This window comes from Podarcis bocagei (genome assembly GCF_964188305.1).
Source record: "Podarcis bocagei genome assembly, chromosome: Z".
Lineage (NCBI taxonomy): Eukaryota > Metazoa > Chordata > Lepidosauria > Squamata > Lacertidae > Podarcis > Podarcis bocagei.
In genome coordinates this window covers 44,737,416-44,759,718 of record NC_138140.1, presented here as the reverse complement: position 1 = coordinate 44,759,718, position 22,303 = coordinate 44,737,416, and the positions used below count along the sequence as shown (strand labels likewise).

The following is a 22,303-nucleotide window of genomic DNA, read 5'->3' as shown; positions in this document are numbered from 1 at the left end:
TTAGCATTTTCATGAGTGCTCCATCACTACTGCTATTAGGGATATTGCCAGAAGCTATCTGTGTAGAACCCACATTCCAGAATGGAAGAGGATTGTGTTCTCTGTAAGAATTATTTCTTATCTAATGAAGTTACTCTGTTAGTACTGACAACATTCAATGCGTTTGTCTACTTTTGATTGATAGATAGATGTTGCTATGTGAAAACCTATCTATGATTTTGTTCTGTATTCATGGAAATAAGTCATAAACTTTATTTTAATTTAAAGGGTGCACTTACAAACTGGAACTGGAACCAGTCTCAGAAGTGATGAATGAACAAAAAAGTGTTACTGCATCAGTAAGAGTTTGGATATACTGTAATAAGGCCTGCCTATTGCTACAGCCACTTGGAACGTCAAGTGTTTTTCAAGGTGTGGGTGTAATTCTTACCTGCACCAGGTGAAATCTACTTCCAACCTTACACAGGACATTACAACCCACCTTCTCTACAATCTGCCAGCCAGGTAGTGCCATCAGAGCAGGACTTTGTGGTAGAAATCCATTCAGCAGTATGCAGATAAGAGGGCCCCCACCCGCAGACAGTGTGTTGGATGAGGTGGGTCTTGGGGAAATCAGTGTTCAAATTTCCACAAAGCTATGAAGTTCATTGGGCAACCTTAACCTGTTCACTGCTGCTTAAACCAAACCTACCTCACAGGGCTGTTCTGAGGATACAATGGGTATGCCACCTTGAGACTAGTGGGAGGAAAGGTGGGGCATAAAAGCAAAAATAGATAAATAAGCCTATCTAGACCAGAAGTTATGGATGCATTTCAACTGGTTTTTTTTTTTAAATTACTACTAATTTTAATTGTCTTTTGGAATATTTTTAATTACTTTGAAGGATATTTTTAATATTATTATTTTTTGTAAGCCGCTTAAAGAGGTTGAAATTAATTCATTGTGTAATATTGCTGTGATACCACCAGGTGCTGCAGCATCGATAAAGCTGCTGGCACATTAGCAGCGTCCTCCTAACGAGATTCCTGCATTGCTCGCGGGTTAGACTGGATGACCTTCAGGGAGCCCATTCCAGCTCTCAAGGTTCCGTTTCCTTAAACAAAACAAATCATTTTAGCCCAGGGTCCAGAATCGCCCCTTGAAAAGTAGCAGCCACCAGTTTCTGCTCTGCAGCGGAGGCACGGCAGAGTGCAGATTTTGCTGTACAAAACGCCTACATCTCCCGACAAGCACCGAGCGGGCGGGCGGGCGGAGAGAGAGCGAGGGGCGCGTGACGTCAGGGCGTAGGCCCCTCGGACTACAACTCCCGGCACCCTCCGCTCCTTTCCCTCTTGCCCGTATAAACTATGCCTCGCTCGCTCCGACCCCGAAAGAGGGCGGCCGTTTCCGGTCAGCTGTTGTCACGTGACCCAAAGGGGGGGAAACAAAAAGCGGGGGCTGGGAGGAGGAGGGTGCGGGACGCTGGCGACGGAGACGACGAGGCCGCTACAGCTCGGTGAGCCTCAGGGCAGCCCTTTTCCCCTTCCTTGGAAGGTGGGCGGTTGAGGCCTGCCTTGCCCGCGGGGGGGGGCGGCGGGGGGGGGCTGATGGGGTTGAGTGGGTGACGACTGATTCCCCTCAGGCTGCAGCTCGTGGAGGGAGGGGGGGGCGAAGGGAATACAGATTTAAATCGCCTTGAAACGGCACCAGAAGCGCGCCCTCTCCCGCAAGCAGAAAAGCAGCACATCAGGGTACGTGGGCAAGTGCTAGCTTTCCTCATGCGAGGGGAGGGGGCTTGTGGCTTCACACACACAAACATACTGTACTGTATTTGTAAATGTATATGTATATGGAGAGAGGCCCCCCCAGCTGCCCCCTGTGGTCCCCAATCTTCTTCGTTCAGGTTTACTTGGCATGGTGTATTGTTGTGAGTTTTGGGGAACTTAGAGTTCTTTTTTTGTGTGGCCGCCACCACTTTAGCACAGATTTGCCTCCTCTGAAACCGTCCCTCGGGGCACCAATGCAAAGGGAATTTGTGGAGCCCGCAACCCACTTGTGCAGGATTCTGTGGGCCGTTTGCAGGTGACAACCCACAGGTTGGGAAACGCAGGTATAGTAGTAGCCCCCCTGGGCTGCCTCAGGGCCGTACTCCATCTTTATGCTACTGTCCATAAGTTAGGCTTGCCCGTTGAGACCTGCTGCTTCCTAGCCTGTGCTGTTGGTTGTCTTCAGGTTCCTCCAATGCATTCCATTTAAGGAATTTCCCCCTTCAGCCCACTCCAGTCCCACCTTCTTTTTCAAACACAAGTACCCATCCCACACCTGCCTGCTTTCATGGACACACACACTCAGCAGGTTCTCCCATGTGTGTTCTGTGTGCTTTAAAATCTTAATATGTTCGCCTCTCCCTTTACACACATTTTTCCATATGTCCTTGCATACCGCATGGATGAATATTCTCTCTATATAGTATTCCCCCACTAAATGAGAGCTCCTTCTAATTATATTGTTTTCACTTCTACATCAGTATAGTGGTTTGACTTACCACTTAAATTTTTTTTGCAGTTCCTCTAATTCAGATTTTCTCCTAAGTTTCATTTCTTCATACCCCTAAGGTTTCTACAGTAGCTACACCCCTGTAGTTTTATATCTCTGTGATGTCCCTTATACAGTGGTACCTCGCAAGACGAACGCCTCGCAAGACGGAAAACCCGCTAGACGAAAGGGTTTTCCGTTTTGGAGGCGCTTCGCAAGACGAATTTCCCTATGGGCTTGCTTCGCAAGACGACAGCCCATAGGGAAATATCCGGGACAGCGGGGAAGCGCAGCGCGTCTTCCCCACTGTCCTCGGACCTCCTCCGAAGCCGGGCGGCGGGGCGGGAACGCCTCCTCCCGCCGCCGCCGGGCTTCGGAATGATGCTCCGAAGCCGGGCGGGAACACCTGCCCCCGCCGCCCGGCTTCGGAATGGTGCTCCGAAGCCGGGCGGCGGGGAGGGAACACCTTCTGAAGGCGGGCGGGGGGGGGCGAAAGTCTTTGTTCCCCCCTGCCTGCCTTCCCGGGAGAACGGAGAAACACAGCGCGTTTCTCCGCTGTCCCGGAGGGCTTTTGAAGGCAGGCGGGGGGGAGCAAAGACTTTCGCCCCCCGCCCACATTCAGAAGAGGTCCAGGACCTCTTCTGAAGGCTGGCGGGGGGCAAAAGTCTTTGTCCCCCCTGCCTGCCTTCCCAGGGGCTTTTAAATCGCCCCGGACAGCGGAGAAGTCCTCCGCTGTCCCGGGGCGATTTTAAAATGCCGCCTGCCAGCATTTTAAGATCGCCCGGACAGCGGAGAAGTCCTCCGCTGTCCCGGGGTTTTTTAAAATGCTGGGGGTGGGAAGAAAAGCCCTTGTCACCCCCCCCCCCAGCCTTCAGAAGAGGTCCGGGGACAGACTGTCCCCGGACCTGGTCTGAAGGCGGTTTCCCTAGGAACGCATTAATTGATTTTCAATGCATTCCTATGGGAAACCGTGCATCGCAAGACGAAAAACTCGCAAGATGAAGAGACTTGCGGAACGAATTAATTTCGTCTTGCGAGGCACCACTGTATTAAATAGTAGTTCCTTAGTTATTTTCCCTTTCAGTCTCAACCTATGATGGGATTATCTTCTGTTCTTTCTCCCACTCTCACTGTTTCCTCTGCTAGGGGACATTCACCTCCTGGGAACATAGGAAGCTGCCTTTGAGCAGGTTAGACTACCTACCCATCTGTGTGATGCAGCAGCAAAAAAAGCTAATCCTATTCATCACCAGAGGTATAGTGTCCTGATCAAGGGAAGTAATACTTCCACACTATTCTGCCTTGGTCAGACCCAACCTGGAGTACTTTGTCTAGTTCTGGGTGCTACAATTTTTTTTTTTTTTGGCGGGTTTTACAGTTTAAGAAGGATGTTGGCAAGCTGGAACGTGTTCAGGGGAGGGCAACCAAGATGGTCAAGGGTTTGGAAACCAAGCTTTTTGAGGAACAGTTGAGGAACCTGGGTATGTTTAGCCTGGAAAATAGGAGACTGAGAGGAGATACTATCACCATCTTCAAGTATCTGAACGGCTGTCACATGGAGGATAGAGCAAGCTTGTTTTCTCCTGCTCCAGAGTGTAGCACTCGAACCAGTGGCTTCAAGTTACATGAAAGGAGATTCTAACTAAATATTAGGAAGACTTTTCTGGTGGTAAGAGCTGTTTGGCTGGGGAATGGAAGGTGGTGGACTCTCCTTCCTTGGAGGTTTTAAGCAGAGGTTGGGTGGCCATATGTCCTGGATACTTTGGTTTAGATTCCTGACCAACTTCCAACTTTACAATTTTAGGATTCTCTGATCTATCCCAGTGTTGTCCACTCTGACTGGCAATGACTCTTCAGGGTTTCTAGTCTTTCCCATCACCTGTCACCAGACCCTTTATCTGAACATGAACAAAGCATGTGTTTTGCCACTCCCTCATCTCTCCAGTTGTTTTCCTCCCACAAGCTTTTAGAAGGCCTCACTTTGGCCCTATTTTAGATGGATTCAAATAAGACTTTGTGCAGGAGCTTTGCCTTTTCTTTCTTAGCATGCTATGCGTAAGTTCTTCTCACAGTATGGTGGCTTTCCTGTTTAGGTTCAGCAGAGGTTCAGCCTCTTGTCGGGGAAATATTGTAATGTAATGCCAGGTGATTTCTGAACGCATTGTATTCTGAATTTTGAGCATTGAGGAATATTGTAGCATTCTACGTTTGGGGCGTCGTCTTTATTGGGCTGCGTTGTCTACATAATTCTTTCCCTGACTCATGTATTGTTTCATATGTTCTTTTATCCCTGAATGGAGATATATCAAATAATAGGTGTTGATTTCATAGCCGTAATCTAATTCCCAGCTACCAAACTGAAGTCATGATCTTGCAAATATATCTTGCATTTAAGCTTTGCTCGCTGGTTTACATGTTTGCTTCAGTTTGTGTCCAACTGTGATCTTTAGGCTACTTGGCATTCTCATGAAATGAATGCTGAAATGAGTCTCATGTCATTGGTGCAGAGAAATGAAGTGTGAAGCCCCCCAAATTTTGCTGTCCTGCAATTGCAATCATCTCTGATCATTCACTGTGCTGGCTTGGGCTGATGGAAGTTTAGGTCCAACAAAATCTTGACGTCACCATGTTGGCTACACTTACATCAGTTGGAGAATATAGTCATAATAATAATTTATTAATTGTAATAATAATTTATTATTTGTACCTCCACATTTGACTGGGTTGCCCAGCCACTCGGGGAGGCTTCCAGCATACAGTGGTATCTCGGTTAAGTACTTAATTCGTTCCGGAGGTCCGTTCTTAACCTGAAACCATTCTTAGCCTGAAGCAACACTTTAGCTAATGGGGCCTCCTGCTGTCGCTGTGCCGGCAGAGCATGATTTCTGTTCTCATCCTGAGGTACTATTTCTGGGTTAGTGGAGTCTGTAACCTGAAGTGTATGTAACCCGAGGTACCACTGTATATAGAAACATAGTAACACATTAAACATTAAAAAACTTCCCTATACAGGGCTGCCTTCAGATGTCTTCTAAAGGTTATATAGTTATATAGTTATAGTTATATAGTTATATAGTTACTCATTTCCTTTACATCTGGTAAGAGAGCATTCCACAGGGTGGGCACCAGTACCGAGAAGGGCCTCTGCCCAGTTCCATATGTTCTCAGTCATATATTATAGGAATGGTACCTTATAGGCAAGAAGGAGGCAATCAAAGTTTAAAAATTTAAAGTCTGCTTCTTTAGGCTCTTTAGTCCTTTGGTCTTGGCTGGTTCGCAGGCCTGCAGAGGCTCTGTGACCCTTCTCCTCCCCTGTAGTATCCGTTCAGGAACTCAGTAGGCACAGTTCTTCCTCCTCCAGTAATGAACTGGGAGAACCTGCAGTAATTACATGCAGACCTCTGGTCCAGGAGTCAGATGTGGCCCTTCAAGGCTGTTTGTTTGGCCCTTGGGGCTCTTTCCAGAGCATTCCTACTCCCCAAGCCACACTCTTCACTGTCCCTGTTCTGTACACTCTTTAGATGCTTTTGCCTGGCTGGAATGGAGAGAGGTGTGCCTGTGTGTTCATGTGTGTAGAAAACTTTGGCTTTTGTAGAGGCTGGAATGTTGCCTGCTGTACAAAGGTAAGAGTTGCACCTATTGCTCAAGCCTCATTTGCCTTTGGCTCCTCATCTACTGGCAGGTGGCGCCTGGAAGGTTGTTGCCCATAAGGAAATGTGGCCCTTGAGCGGAAAAAGCTCCCCCACCCCCCATTGTATAGCATCACTTGTGATGGGGTGCTGCTTTGCAGCAGGAAAGTTATAGTGGGCAAGCAGGTGATCTAGCCAACTGTTGGAAATAAGAAACTGACCGCAATTATGATGACTTGTTGCAGGTGCTGCATTATAACAGCTTTGTTTATTAGTGCCACAACTCTTAACAGTGTTGTGATAGCAAGCCAAGAAAACTTCAGGTGTTGGTTGGTTTTGGGTTGGGTTTTTTTTAGGCTGCCCTATAGTGTTACCTTCCAGTGAGTTATAGAGATGGTTGCAGTTACTATTGTTTTTTATATGGAATCTGTATTAGAAGTTACAGTACTTTCATGCATGTGTGAGTATGTAGTTGTCTTGTATACTCCTGCATGCGTTTGTCTCCCCATGAGGCCATGCAACTTTATTTGCCATTTGGATGCCAGAGTTTTGAAGTTTCTTGATCTCTTTGAGAGCGTGTGCATTTATGTGAGGCAGAGACTCTCACACAGGAAGTTCCTTTTTATTAATATTACTGGAATCTGCAAAATAGGCAGCACAAGAAAAATCTCTTAAGTCCTTGTACTGAAATAGTTTACACAACATAGTTGTGTGAATTTGGATTCTAGCTTCAGTTTCTTTTGGCCTATTTTTAGCTCTAGAAAGTTGTTTCTTCGTAAACGAACTGGATACTCTGTAATGTTTTGACTGGATAAAAATGTAGTAGTGTTCTAGGTGGAAATTCAGAAAATTAATAGCAGTTAAGGGGAGTTGTTCTAAAGCAATCTTTTGGGGTGTGCTATTATTTTACTTAATTTTTTATTTCATTTTATATATGTTTTCCTGAGGCAGCTTAGTATTGCCTTCCAAAATTGTGAAAGGCCTTGCAAATTGTTATGATTCAACTGTTGCTTGAAATGGAACTATTTTTGTAAAATTGATTTTAGGATTTGGTTCTAAGGCTTGACAGGACATTCCCTTTTCTCTCTGTGTGAAACTGTTTCAAGCAATAGCTGAATTAGATGTATGAGAAGTTTTTCTCAATCACTTTTAATTTTTCTGTTGGCTTATTGAGAGAGGCTCCGGGCTGATTCCCCCCTCAAACCACCCCCCCCCGTGTATTTTCAATAAATAGCATCCAATTTGCAGGCAGGCCCAAATTACAGGAAAGCCTTGGGTTTGAGTCTACAGAGGTAAGGGTCTCTTCACTCTTGTCTATGTGAAGGCCATCTTAAAAAGAAGGCAGTAATGTCATCTTTCTACCTTCTTCCCATAACTCAGTTATAATAAATGACTGCTCCCTGCCTGCTCTATGCCAGTATAGGCTCTATTATAGACAGACAAATGTTGACTGTAGTATTTGGGGGGTTTTTAGATTGAAAAAACGTATTAACATTGCATCTTGAAAGAAGCCTTTGCCTGTTTATAAGGACTAAAAATACTTTTTAAAAGCAAGTACTTATTCATTACTGGTGGAAGTTATTGATGTCAATGATTCCTAACAGATGGTTGGAAGCAAACATTGGATTGCAGAAAATGTCTGCTGTGCCCCCAAACTGTTGGTAGTGGGTGTTGAGAACTACAGTGTAGCCTTTTAGTTCAGAGGGTTTCTGGACTGAAACTGGGCTACTGGACAACCCCACATTTGTTTTGAAGGCATTTAGGTTTGAAAGAAAGAATAAGCCTTTGAGCTAGGTTGTTCCGGGGCAGCCATATTTTCTTAGCCAGCCTAACATTACCAGCAGGTCTGAGCAGGTCTTCCAGAACATTGAGGCTCTGTAGCCACTTTGAAATATGCTGATGATACCCTTCATCCCTCTGAAACAGGCTAGTTGTAGGAGAGCAAAAATTTGGAGAGTGAGAAAGTTGCCGCTTTTGCATTTGCCTTTGCACTCTCCTCCACCGCCCCTTTTTTTTACTATAAAGTTTCATTTCAACTTCACTATATAGGGAACATCCAAGGGGCATGAATGGAGATAAAATGAGCTAGCAAAAACTGGAGAATTATTAAAATACGTGGCTACAATGCTTCTGAATTGTCCAAAACATGACATATCTACAGCTGAACAAGCTGCTCTCAAGAGCACTGGTTCCTAAAGGACGGCCACACATGACGGGAGCTAAAAGAAGAAGCATCTGTCTACCTGCCTCAGGCTCCTTGGCATCTCTAGCTTATGTACTGATATAATTTTCTCCGCAAGAGGTTTGGTAGGAATCATGCGGAGGCTTGTGGGGTTGGAACTATTCCCGGCTGAGTAAATATACAGATTGATATAATACCTCGGGTCATTTAGCTCCTGGGTCACAGTCCCAAAGTAAATGTTTTTTCAGAGGCATTACTGCATCGTCATCCTAAAAAGATGGGCACAAATTCAGGGGGGGGGGACGGATGACGACTTGCCATTGCCAAACAAACAAAGAGGTCCCAGTGTACACATTGGTAGCAGTACAAATTTCATTTGCCTGCAGGGGTGTTTTGTATTCCAGAAAACTTTGGATTTTGTTCAGGATCCACATCTTGTTCCAGAATTCCAAAGCAATGCAGGGCTTTATCCCTTAACGTTGTTTTCTTTATAACTCTTATCTTCTGCCTGCTGTCTCCTGCACGGGGTTTCGGTCAGTGGTCATATCCACACCACACATCTGAAGCACATGGCTTCACCCTACAATTCCTGGAAACTTCAGTTTGGTAAGGGTGCTGTGAATTGTAGCTCTGTGAGGAGTAAAGTACAATTTCCAGAATTCTTAAGGGTAAGTCATAACTGTTAAAGTGGTATAAATGGGCTTGAAATGCATGTTGTAGATATGGCCAACTCTCTCTTTGGTCCCATTTGGAATCCCTGTCTTTTTGCCCAGTGGCCTCTGTTTGAGGTATTCACTCTGTGCCCTGGGGACTCCTGGGAGCTTTCATGGGGCTGATTTCAGAGACATGTTGATTTCTGCTCCCAATCTTCCTCGTGCAATGATCAGCTTCAGGGAAGCATTGGACCTCTTTTAAGTGGCATATGAAGTCCATGCATGGCAGTGTTGAGCCAAGTGGACCTGGACTCTGCCGTGAGAATTGGCTGTACACCCTTGGTTAGAAAATGTGCTCCAATATTCTGCAGTGCACAGGGGTTCCAGAGCAGATGCATGTTTGTGTTGTGTGATATGCAAGTCAGCGTGGAAATGTTTACCTGAAGGTAGCAAGCTACAAATCTGCATGAGTAAGAAATTAACAGAGGTCTTGAGCTTCGTTGCTGCAGCTGGATCTTCCCATGAGCATCACATTTTATTAAATGGCATCTAAGAAATGTTGGCAGCTAGATTTTGAGGTATATTACTAGCCTTGGGTTTCAGAAAAAAACGTTCTGAGTAGTAGTAAATAGCTATCTTTTCATGACTAGTTTATAAAGTACATTATTTGAAATGCAAGCAGTTTCTGCTGAAGGATATATATTCTGGGGATTCCTGAGGTCCCAAGTAGTGATGATCTAAAGACAGGGATGCACAGCTCCAGGAAACCGGATTAAAACAATAGAAATGAACTCTGGAATGGCAATGACTGCTGCTTAACAATTGGATAGTTTCTGCTATTTTAAGACTCTGGATAGAGTACCGTTTCAGGTTCTGCTGCAGTCTTTCTTTGGCAGCTTTCCAGAAACAACTCATATAATCAGTTCTATGGGAAGAAAAAGTGGGTGTTTTTACATAGCAACGTCTATATTGAATTTCCCCTTTTAAGATGGCAAAACTCCCAGGGTGCTATTTGGAAATATTATTCTGCTAGGCAGGTACTGTGTTTAAGCAGAAATACTACCCACTGAAGCATTGTAGTCTTAGCTTCAGAAGTTTAATTTTAGATATGTATTATCAGTTGCAGCCCACATTTTTAGACCAAAAAGGGCTGTCGGAATGCCTAACATAAGATAGAACCGTGCCAGATATGAAAACAATTAAGCAAGCAGTTATAATAATAACAATAAATTGACCGCAGATTACCAAGTTGCAAGTGGTACAAAATAAAACAATAAGAGAGAGTAACTTGACATGCAGCCTCAAAAGAGCTGCTCCCCCACCCTTTCTTTTTTCAAATAAAGCTTGCTTCCATCCAAGGTAGGTGGGAGTAGGATTGCATTCAGAATCTTTGAGAGCAAAGTGTCGCCTAGTGGCTAAGAAACTTGAGCTATGAGCTAAGTAGCTTCTTGTTCAAATATTGTCTGCCCCATGAGCTCACATCTTAAGCCAGTGTTCTGCAGCCTGGTGCCTTTCAGGTATGTAGGAGTCCAACTCCCAATGGTCAGAGATAATGGGGATTGTAGTCCAAAACATCTGGAAGGCTCCAGGTTAAGGAAGACCACCTTAAGGAAACCACTGTCTTTCAGCATTGGTACCCCATCTGCAGTATAAAAGTGCTATCTTACTGTGTTGATACCTTAACAGGGATAGTTGGGTTTCCTGTGATTTCACATTTCAAGTGTTAAATAATTGTTTTAATGTGACAGTGGTTTGTAAGTTAACTACTGTTAGTGTTATTACATCTCTGGAGCTTTTTCAATAACCACCAGTGGTGGGGGGGGATGAGTGTTCAAACCCCTGTGAACTCACTTGTGGGGTGCCTCAGGCTTCTGTCCTCTCCCCCATGCTTTTTAACATCTACATGCAGCCTCTGGGAGAGATCATCATGGAGTTTGGGCTGGGTGCACATCAATATGCGGATGATACCCAGCTCTACCTCTTTTAAACTGGAACCAGTGAAGGCAGTGAAGGTTCTGTGTGAGTGCCTGGATGTGGTTGGAGGATGGATGGTGGCTAATGAATTGAGGGTGAATCCTGACAAGATAGAAGTACTGTTCTTGGGGGACAGCGAGTGGGTGGGTGTAGAGGACTCCCTTGTCCTGAATGGGGTAATTGTGCCCCTGAAGGACCAGGTGCGCAGCCTGGGAGTCATTTTGGACTCACAGCTGTCCATGGAGGTGCAGTTCAATTCAGTATCCAGGACAGCTGTCTACCAGCTCCATCTGGTACGCAGGCTGAGACCCTACCTGCCCGTGGACTGTCTTGCCAGAGTGGTGCATGCTCTAGTTATCTCCCGCTTGGAATACTGTAACGTACTCTACGTGGGGCTACCTTTGAAGGTGACCCGGAAACTACAACTAATCCAGAATGCGGCAGCTAGACTGGTGATTGGGAGCGGCAGCCGAGACCATGTAACACCGGTCCTGAAAGACCTACATTGGCTCCCAGTACATTTCCAAGCACAATTCAAAGTGTTGGTGCTGACCTTTAAATCCCTAAACGGCCTCAGCCCAGTATACCTGAAGGAGCGTCTTCACCCCAATCGTTCAGCCTGGACACTGAGGTCCAGCGCCAAGGGCCTTCTGGCGGTTCCCTTGCTGTGAGAAGTGTGGTTACAGGGAACCAGGCAGAGGGCCTTCTCAGTAGTGGCGTCTGCCCTGTGGAACACACTCCCATCACATGTCAAAGAGGTAAACAACTACCTGACATTTAGAAAACATGTGAAGGCAGCCCGGTTTAGGGAAGATTTTAATATTTGACATTTTAATGTATTTTTAATCTTTGTTGGAAGCTGCCCAGAGTGGCTGGGGAAACCCAACCAGATGATGTTGTTGTTGTTGTTGTTTAGTCGTTTAGTCGTGTCCAACTCTTCGTGACCCCATGGACCAGAGCACGCCAGGCACTCCTATCTTCCACTGCCTCCCGCAGTTTGGTCAAACTCATGCTGGTAGCTTCGAGTACACTATCCAACCATCTCGTCCTCTGTCCTCTTCTCCTTGTGCCCTCCATCTTTCCCAACATCAGGGTTTTTTCCAGGGAGTCTTCTCTTCTCATGAGGTGGCCAAAGTATTGGAGTCTCGGCTTCAGGATCTGTCCTTCCGGTGAGCACTCAGAGCTGATTTCCTTCAGAATGGAGAGGTTTGATCTTCTTGCAGTCCATGGGACTCTCAAAAGTCTCCTCCAGCACCATAATTCAAAAGCATCAATTCTTCGGCGATCAGCCTTCTTTATGGTCCCGCTCTCACTTCCATACATCACTAGTGGGAAAACCATAGCTTTAACTATACGGACCTTTTTTGGCAAGGTTATGTCTCTGCTTTTTAAGATGCTGTCTAGGTTTGTCATTGCTTTTCTCCCAAGAAGCAGGCGTCTTTTAATTTCGGGGCTGCTGTCACCATCTGCAGTGATCATGGAGCCCAAGAAAGTAAAATCTCTCACCTCCTCTATTTCTTCCCCTTCTATTTGCTAGGAGGTGATGGGACCAGTGGCCATGATCTTTGGTTTTTTGATGTTGAGCTTCAAACCATATTTTGCACTTTCTTCTTTCACCCTCATTAAAAGGTTCTGTAATTCCTCCTCACTTTCTGCCATCAGTGTTCTGCCATCAACCATATGAGCGGGGGTACATATAATAAATTATTATTATTATTATTATTATTATTATTAGCCAGATCATGTTGCTTCTTGAGGAATCAGAGAGCTCCCAAAATTTGCTGTCTTAGCAACCGTATATTCAGTGCTTCCCAACATCACCACCCCGAAAAATAGGTGCCGCAACTCACATTGAAGTTGTTACAGTAAGCCGCCAGGCGACTCAGGGCAGACTTGAGCAGATGCGTTCACCACATGCAGAGGTGATAAAAACTACGGCAAGCTGTCTTCCTGGCTGGTTTGAGTCCCTGGTTCTGGTGCAGGTCAAATAAATACACTCCCACCTCCCTTGTTCTCTTAGATTCAGGTGGATGGTGAGGGCAGCTCAGAAGAGCCCTTGTGAAATGTGCGTGCATGCAATGGTAAGCACCTGGCTGGAAAGCTTAAAGCCCGCTGCTGCTGCTACGCAGGAATTGGATTGAAGGAAATAAGAATTGGCCCTGCCCTGTAGCTTGACCAATTGTGGCTAGGAGCTGGGTGGAGTCAGATCTTTAAAAAGTGTAGACTTGCACATGCTGGCCAGCTTCCGTTTTGACTTGAAATGTTTGTTTTGGGAGGAGAACTTCAACCTCTCCCACCTCAATCCAAAATCCACCAATGCACTTGCTATTAATTAAAACTAGCACAGCAATTTAAAGGAGTCCCATCAAGGAGGTGCAAGCACCCATCTTATAACTACTTCACTTCAGGAATTAACACCGGAAGTTTACTACTGTTTTTGTCTTCTGTGGGTGTGTTCAATCTTGCTAAAATGGATTGGTGAAAGCGGCTAACTTTTTTTTTTTAAAACTGATTTCCACCAACACTCAACCCCAAATGGAAACTTCTGCTATTTAAGTATTCTGTTGGCTTGGCTGGCTACCATTGTTGGAACCACTTTTAATGTTTTAATTCACTTTCCAAAAAACTTTTAGTGTACTAGCACGTGAGATCTTTGGAAGCCATCCAGTATTGTGATTATAATGAGTAAAAGTGGAGGCATTTATTGAAATGATCTTTCCCCCCCACCCTTGAAAGTGTTGCATTGGAATATAATAATGTATGCAATCCAGCTAAATTTTACATAGTGTATGCGTTCTTTCTTAACAGATCCCCTCCCCCCCCCAGCATGGCGTCCTCATCAACCCCTAGATGTAACTCAAATTCCTTCGAGGGCTCCTCGGTTAAAAAGGCAAGTATATTTTCTGGTTTAAATTGTCTTTCTCTTTTTATTTTTTTATTTTTTATATATATCAATAATATTTCTGGACATCTATTTCTGAAGCCTTTAGCTGTCATTAGTTTTGTGCTTGAGGACCTGGATTGTTCCTAACATCTTTAGGTTTGTAACGTCTGTTTCTCTTAAAACTTAATACCTGAAAGGAAAGATAGAGAACACCAAGCGTGTACTAGAGCTCTGTAATTTCTCAGCTTCCTCTTCTGATATGAAGTTTGCAGGTGCAGGGCCATGGTAAAACTGCATGATCTAACTAGTTCTTCTTTTGATATTATTTTCCCCTTAGCCTATGAAAGATGGAACTAACTGGGAACGCAATGAAGAAATACCTCGCCTACCAGGGGAAACCAGAGGGACAGGTAAAAACACAGACCAACCGTTGTGCATAATCAATTTCCCAAGAGCCAGTTCAAATGTGCAAGAAGATCCATGAACAGGGCAAGTGGAGGATAATATATTTTAGCGTCCCCCACTAAAATAAACTCCACTGTGTCAAGAGCTAGCACTTTCGGAAGAATCTAGGCTGTCCTTTATTGTATTATCTGAGTATTATTGTTTTTTTATAAAAGAGCATCTAGCTTGTAGGGTGGAAGTGTGAGTGCAAGTGAGGTATTTTCAGCTGAAAAACAAAAATGAGCATGATGCTGTGATTAGACTGCTACTAGGGACAGACTGTCTCCAGCACATAACTCCAGTGCTTAAGAGCTTGTACTGCTTGCCCCTACACTACTGGACCAGGTTAAAGGTTCTTGTATTAATTTGCAAAGCCCTTAACAACTTGGGTCCACAATGCCTGATCCCTTATATCCCTGCTTGATCACTGATGCCTTTGAGGGACCATTTAGCTCATTGTTGCCTTCACTAACTGGCAGTAGCTCTCTAGGGTTTCAGATGGGATCTCACTCAGCCCTACATAGAGATGCCTGGAGGGATTGAACTGGGGACCTTTTTCATGCAAAGCAGATGCTCTGCTTCTGAGCTAAGAACCATTCCCCTGTGTCCACTGCTATATTCTCCCTACACCCCCAAATCTTCTGGTCCTTCTTGCTCTCTCAAGTTGTCAACAGTGGCTCCTGGTTCTGTATAATGCAGAATAATAATAAACATAAATCTGTATGGAGTTCAAGTCACTAACTGTAACTTGACCAATTGGACATGTGCTGGTAGCTGTCCATTCAACCACAGCCAGGCATTAAAAAGACCTAGCAGGAGCCAATATTCAATGCTGGTATCATAAAGCAATGCCCATCTATGCCTGATAGACAATACTTTCAGAAATAATCCTATCATAATTGGACGGTGGTGGCTGTTTTCTCTTGTGCAAGTTATCACTTGGTGCAGCTGCTAATGTCCATTTAACATAGTCAGGATGGGTTCCAAGTTACACTAGGGGCACTTTCAGCCATTTGGATTGTCCTGTGGACAGTGTTAGAAACTGAGATATGAAAGCTAGGAACTAAATGGCACCTTAATCCTAGGTAATGGGCGCAACAATGGAATGTCTAGGCGCACTTTTTTGGAACAAGAATACAAAGCTGAAAATGAATGAACGGCAGCTGAAATATTATGTTCATTTTTCACATGGTCTAGCCCTTCCCTTGCCCACCTCTCTAATATTCTTAAGAGGCTCTCTTCTCCAGTCTTCAGAGAGTAGCTGGAAGTGGGGAGGCAGAAAAAGGTCCTCCTTTCCTTTCAGCAGTGGCAGTTTTAATCTGAAATCTTAGGTGCAGTATTGCGCCCAGAGCTCAGAAACTGCTTGCGCTAATGAAATTCCCTTTTGCAAAATGCGCCTAAAACAGGGAGTTTTGAACACTGCCTGTGGAACTTCACAGATCCTGCTTTTGAAAATCCTGTGAGCTTCAAAACTCATGTATTACAGTGTTTAGGGTAGAGGAAGGCTGCTCATGTGCCAAAAGCTGCTCAAGAGTACTATGGAGATATGGATTGCTCATGGGAAGGGTATGGAGAGATTTTAAAAAATTCTTCAGCAGTATGAAAGCGCTGTACTTACCTGTTCCTTTTTTTGGATTACCTCTTTTTTGAAAATAATATAGATAGGAATATTATGGCAAGGGGCATAACACGGCAGTAGAGCATTTATTATTTGTTAAATTTATTTTCATCTTATGGTGGCTCACAGCATAAAAATACAAGATCAAAACATGAAATACATAATAGAAAGAGGAACAGAACAAAAGACTGACACCTCCTCCCCCAGCAGACAAACACATTTTAAAGTATGCAGGATGTTAGTCAGCCCAAAGCCTGGTTGAAAAGGAACATTTTTGTTTGGCACCTAAAGGTGTATAATGAAGGCACCAGGTGAGCCTCCCCAGGGAGGGCATTCCTCAAACAGGGAGACACTGCAGAAAAGGCCTATTCTCTTGTTGCCACCACTGGACCTCCCGTGGAGGAGGCACAGGAAGAAAGGCATCAGATTATGATCACAGGATCTGGGTAGGTTCATAGGAAGAGAGGGTTTGCATGTGCTTTGTATGCAGAAGGTCCCAGGTTCAGTGCTAGCAAAAGTCTCTCTCTGGAACCCTGGAGAGTGGACCAATAAGGACATGGCAACTTTCTGCATTCACAAACACAAAGCCTTATTGGGCACCTGGAGCTATTTAGGTGGTTATTTCCTTCTTGTCTGGTGTTTTGGAAAGTGTCAAAGCTCAGTGGCTTCTGCTTTGAATGCAGAAGGTCTTGGGTTCAATCTTTGGTATCTCTAGGCAGGACTGACAGAGACTCCAGCCTGTAGTTGATAATAAGCTGGTCTGATTAAGTTCAAGGCAGTTTCCTGTGTTCCTATTTTCAATTTCCTGCTTTAAAGAGGTATGGCATATTGGTATAAGCAAGCTCTGCCACTTATCTGAATTGAAAGCAAATCCTTGCTGTTTCATCCCAAAGAAATAAATATGATTTTTGACTGTGTTGCAATATTTTAAATGTATAACTACTGTTGCTTCCACAGACAAGGAAGTCATTTACATGTGCCCATTTAATGGACCTGTTAAAGGAAGACTATACATAACAAACTACAGGCTGTACTTGAGAAGTGTGGAATCGGTAAATACTCTATAGCAGCATATCGTGGGATGTAAGGGATTGGTTAAAGTGGCTTATCTGCTGGTTTAAATTTGATTATAGTTGCAGTTTGCCATGTTGAATTTGCCTGATTTACAATTATGAATTTGCCCAGCTTATATTGCTCAGATGCAATGTGAAGCAAACACCACTTTACCCTCACGTTCTACAGCTCAGAAAGCAAAAGGGGATTCTTCAGAGGGTGCTTTTTTACTTAAACCTATTTTTAGTCCATGCCTTAGACACTAGCTAGTAAGGTAAAGGATCCTTGGACAGTTAAGTCCAGTCAAAAGTGACTATGGGGTGTGGGACTCATCTCACTTTCAGGCCGAGGGAGCCAGCGTTTGTCCACAGACAGCTTTCTGGGTCATGTGGCCTGCATGACTAAACAACGGAACACCGTGACGGAAACCAGAACTCACAGAAACACCATTTACCTTACCACCGGTACCTATTTATCTACTTGCACTGGTGTGCTTTCAAACTGCTAGGTTGGCAGAGATGGGACAGAGCAATGGGAGCTCACCCCGTCATGCGGTCTCAAACTGCCAACCTTCTGATCTGCAAGCCCAAGAGGCTCAGTTGTTTAGACCACAGTGCCACCCGCTAGAACTTACATAGAGCTAAGCAGCTGACTCTGAAAAACATTTTAAATCTCCAAGATGGGTGTACCAACCTGGTGATGCTCCAGAGACTTCGGGTAGAGGAGCTGTGTGGCTTGAGCCTCCCTGACCCAAGCAGGCTCTTTTATCTGTCGCCTCTGTTTTTATGACCTCTTCAGCTGACAGTGAGACAAAAAGACTTGCTCCAAGATTGTGTGTGTGTGTGTGTGTGTGTGTGTGTGTGTGTGTGAGAGAGAGAGAGAGAGAGAGAGAGAGAGAGAGAGAGAGAGAGAGAATTTGCCTCACTTCACAGTTCTGTCAAAACACCTGCAATTGAAACTAGGTCGCCAAACTCAATTGATATGAGATTAACAATAGATGCTTGCAGTAGTTTGTTCAGTTATCTTTGAGATACACTTTTGTATTTCATTCACCCAGGAGTCTTTTTTTTCATTGTATTGTAACTGAAGAGTGTGACAGAGAGAGGATGTGGTGGTGGCAGCGACGGCTTGGAGGTGACTTCCTGGCAGCATTGCTGAGTTTGTTATATAGGAAAAACTTAAATCTGCCCCCCCCCCCACCTCTCATACATACTACATTTGCATTGAGTGGTGGCATCATGGTCTAATCCACTGAGTCTCTTGGGCTTGCTGATCAGAAGGTTGCTGATTTGAGTCCAAGCGACGAGGTGAGATCCTGTTGCTCTGTCCCAGCTCCTGCCAATCTAGCAGTTCAAAAGCACGTCAGTGCAAGTATATAAATAGGTACCGCAGCGGCGGGAAGGTAAATGGCATTTCCGTGCACTCTGGCACTCATCGCGGTGTCCTGTTGTGCCAGGAGCGGTTTAGTCATGCTGGCCACATGACCCGCAAAGTTGTCTGCGGACAAACACCGGCTTCCTTAGCCTGAAGTGAGGGAGTTTGACTGGACTTAACCATAGTCAAGTTTGACTGGATTTAACCATCCAGGGGTCCTTTACCTTTTACAAGCGCTACTAGTCTGACTGGCAAATTACCGTATTTTTCTGTGTATAACACGACCCCATGTATAAGACAACCCATATTTTTGGGAGCCCTCAACAGTTGTGCTTCTTTTGTAAGTTCGCTGAGCTATTGAGCAGCTTTTTGACGATCCCCTGCTCTGACTGACGGAACTGGTGCCGTAATACCCTGCATACCGGCACTTCCTAAGCTGGGAAGAGCAAGTAAGCAGCCTCCTCTCTGACATTTCCCTGCTGCTGCTGCAGCACCAGCCCTTGTTTACTTAGCATATGTATAAGACGTCCCTCAATTTATCACAAAATTTATTTATTACAATTTATCACAATGTATAAGATGATCCTCAAATTATCACCCAAAAAAATCAGAAAAAGGTCGTCTTATACATGGAAAAATACAGTTAGCACGCTGTTCATCATGTGAATGCAGTTGCCATCAAATCAATGTCACACAATTTCATCTGTGTGACAGTGAAATATTTGAAAGATAGACATGTTTTGCTTAAAAAAATTAATGTGGCATGTTAAAAATAATCTGCTTTATCATTTATCTAACTAGGATCCAGTGGTAATAGTGGATGTCCCTTTGGGCGTCATTTCAAGGATTGAGAAAATGGGAGGCGCTTCCAGCAGAGGAGAGAATTCCTATGGGCTAGATATTACTTGCAAGGTAAGATTCAGAGCAATCCTTTGCCGTTTGAAATAGTAGTCATTTTTGTTCTTTTAGGCAATAGCACATCTTATTTTGTTGATTCCTAAATTTTGAATACAATAATATGTTCTTGCAGTAGTTTTGATTTAAAATGTGTGACCTGCCAGGGCTCTGAAGGCAGGTTTCAAGGCTTGTGTAATAAAAGCATTACTCTCCTGCTCTCCAGCTAACTAGGCTCCCATAGTGGCTTACAGAAGATCAGTAAAAGCGGGACAGTCCCTGCTGTCATAAGCCTGTAGTCTATAAGGAAAAAGCAATGTGAAAGGAAGGTGAAGGCAAGCAAACTCAAGCCTGATTCCTTCTTGCATCATAGTTTCTATAATGATCCATTAGAATGTAAGTAGTTCGGGAAGGAGAGGAGCCAAATAGAGCTGGCCTCCCAGCAGTAGATGGTGGAGTGGGGCCTATTATACCATCTCTCCTTGTATTGTATGTTAAAGTGGAGTGTTGAATACAATGTGCAACATATGTTTGTATAGTACATAGGCTAAGTATTATACCGCAGTATAAGAAAAATACAAGTTCATGTAAAAGCAACTTGTTCTTAATACATTCGTTTCTTATTTAATTTTGATGAGTCTTTTAGATTGTCCTTTGTAAACCGATTAGGTCTTCTTCTCTAATAAGTGGTGCATAACTTTGGTTAAATAAGATAAATAAAGTATCCAAGATAAACGCAAGATAGGAGTGAAATCAATCCGAGGCCAGTAAAAAACTGAAGTGAGTGAGTCTGATGGGACTTCCTTAGGCAAGGATTTCTGCAAGGAAGGTGCCTCTGCAGAAAAGTCCTTGTTTCTTTCTTCCTGCCTTCACCAAAAAGAGCCTATCCCTAGGATCTTGGGAACATAAGGGAGAAGGTATTCCTACTTCACATGCTCTGTTCCACAAAGCTATGCTGAAACACTCAAGTGAGTCTTCCTCACTCATAGCAAGGAGCTGCCTAAGGAAGGCTGATGCCTGGGATTTTGGAGTGTAGTAATTTGTTGAAACTGGCTTGTCTCCTTCTGCAGCTTTGCAGATGGAGCTGGCAATTTGTGGATGGGAGACATGTTGGCAAGATAGAGATGAAGCAGGAAATCCTGGCTGAATGGGCATAATAAAATTGCATCACTGTTTCACTATGGGTGTTCAGGCTGACAGGATCGTTGAGATGGGACTGCAGTACTGCTCTGTTCATCTAGTTATCAACCATCTATTTTTTAATTATAATTTTAAAAAGATACCTGGGGCATAGGAAGCTACCCTCTACTGAGTGAGACCATAGGTCCATCAATATTGCCTACTGTACGTTGTGTCTTTCCTCAGGATTGAACTTGGGACCTATTCCATACAAAGCAAGTGCTGAACCACTAAACTATGTTCCCTTGCTCTAGGAAAGGGATCAAAGTACTTTATTTATATCACCGGTGTCAGTTGATTTCAGAAACTTAAAGCATAATGGATTCTGTTAGCCTGCTACTATAAAAGACCAGTCCTTGAAATTTGATAAATGTCTTATGATTTGCCCCCCCCCCCACATATTCACAAGATGCCTCATCCACAAACTAGTTAAACCACAATATTTGACTGAGACTGTTCAGAAGGACTAAACCAAATGAACAAATAGAGAGGAGGCACTTGGAATGCATAGATTTGTCTGGAATGCGTGGACTTGTCTGCTCATCTCTTTGTGTTCACTTTGTGTTTTTAAATTTTAAATTTTCTGATTTAAATTTTAGGATATGAGAAATTTACGCTTTGCATTGAAACAAGAAGGTCACAGCAGAAGAGATATATTTGAGGTCCTGACCAAATGTGCTTTTCCACAGTCATATAACTCGGTAAGTTGTTCCTAAACTACATTTTTAATTTTTTTAAATGAAAGTGTTTTTAAAATAATAGTCTGAGTCTTGCTATCTGTACCTAACCACATGTACTCAGAAGAAAATCCCACTGAGTTATATAGGATTTATTTCCAAGTAAGTTTGTCTTAGAATGCAGTCATAATGTTCCATAATCTAATGCAGGAGAATGTATTATTTTAGACACACATATATATGTGAACTTCGGTAAACTCCTGTGCCATCTTAAAGGCTGCTGGCTAATTTGGTGGAGTAGGACAAGGACCTTGAGAGACCGGAGTTCAAATCCCAATTTGGCCGTGAAGCTTGCTAAGTGACCATGAGCCAGTCACTGTGCATCCGCCTCAGAGTTTTTGGGAGGATGAAATGATCATGAGGAGTACAATTTACCTTGAGCTCCTTGGTTGAAAGGAAGGATGCAAATAAGATTCTTGAGACATTCATTTTCATGGACCCTCTTCATCAGAAACATGGAATATTATCCCAAGTTGAGTGATACATATACATGAATAAAATGGGAAAAGCTGGTGAACAGGGACTAAAAGACCCTGAGATTTGGAAGATGTTATCTTGTGAAATGTATACAAAATAACCACACAGAGGGCCAATTTTTCTTAGCCTGGTTCACACATCACACTGAGCCCCTAGGTGAAAAGAGCAATGGTTTAAAGTTGAACATAGTGTCCTATGGCAAGCTGCTGAAATTCTTTGCTCTCCATTCTTGCTGCTGCCATGCTGCCAGGAAATGAGGCATGACCCTGGTGCACTGTGCGCTCCAGACCCTGGCTTGTGGTTCATTTCCACATTGCTGCATCTTGTTTCAAGGCCCTACTTATATGATCAATAGTTTCATTCTTAAGATCTTGATCAAACATTGCCAACATGTGGCACTTTTAAAATGGAAGGGTGTTGGAAATTGTACTGTACAGCATGATTGCAGCTTGGGCACAATTAACCTGCATGATTTCAACCTTGGGCGTGGTTAACCTCCACTATTTCAACCTTGTGCAGTGGAAAGCCAGCCGATTGGAATCCCACAAATTAATTGCACACTAGACTTAAAAGCTTAAAAGCTCCTTTTGTGCCAGGCTTGCTTACTGGGATCTGGGAGCCTTTTGCAGGAACTTGGATGGCCCTGCGAGATCTCACGAGAACCTACCAGAGCCCATGAAAGAGCATCCC

The 22,303-nt window shown here is 44.0% G+C and overlaps 1 protein-coding gene across 2 annotated transcripts in view; it reads left to right on the top strand.

Annotated features, from left to right (window-relative positions):
* Positions 1–1,310: 1,310 nt before the first annotated feature.
* MTM1 (myotubularin 1) overlaps positions 1,311–22,303 on the top strand; it is a 39,731-nt gene continuing 18,738 nt past the window's right edge. The window contains exons 1-6 of one of the 2 annotated variants that reach the window (XM_081179024.1): positions 1,311–1,496; positions 13,762–13,843; positions 14,175–14,247; positions 16,857–16,951; positions 19,128–19,238; positions 20,999–21,100. In XM_081179024.1, coding sequence (XP_081035150.1) covers positions 1,348–1,496; positions 13,762–13,843; positions 14,175–14,247; positions 16,857–16,951; positions 19,128–19,238; positions 20,999–21,100 — 612 coding nt within the window. In that variant the 5' untranslated portion in view covers positions 1,311–1,347. Of the gene's footprint in view, positions 1,497–13,761; positions 13,844–14,154; positions 14,248–16,856; positions 16,952–19,127; positions 19,239–20,998; positions 21,101–22,303 lie in introns of those variants that run through there. The other variant, XM_081179023.1, reaches the window with a different exon arrangement.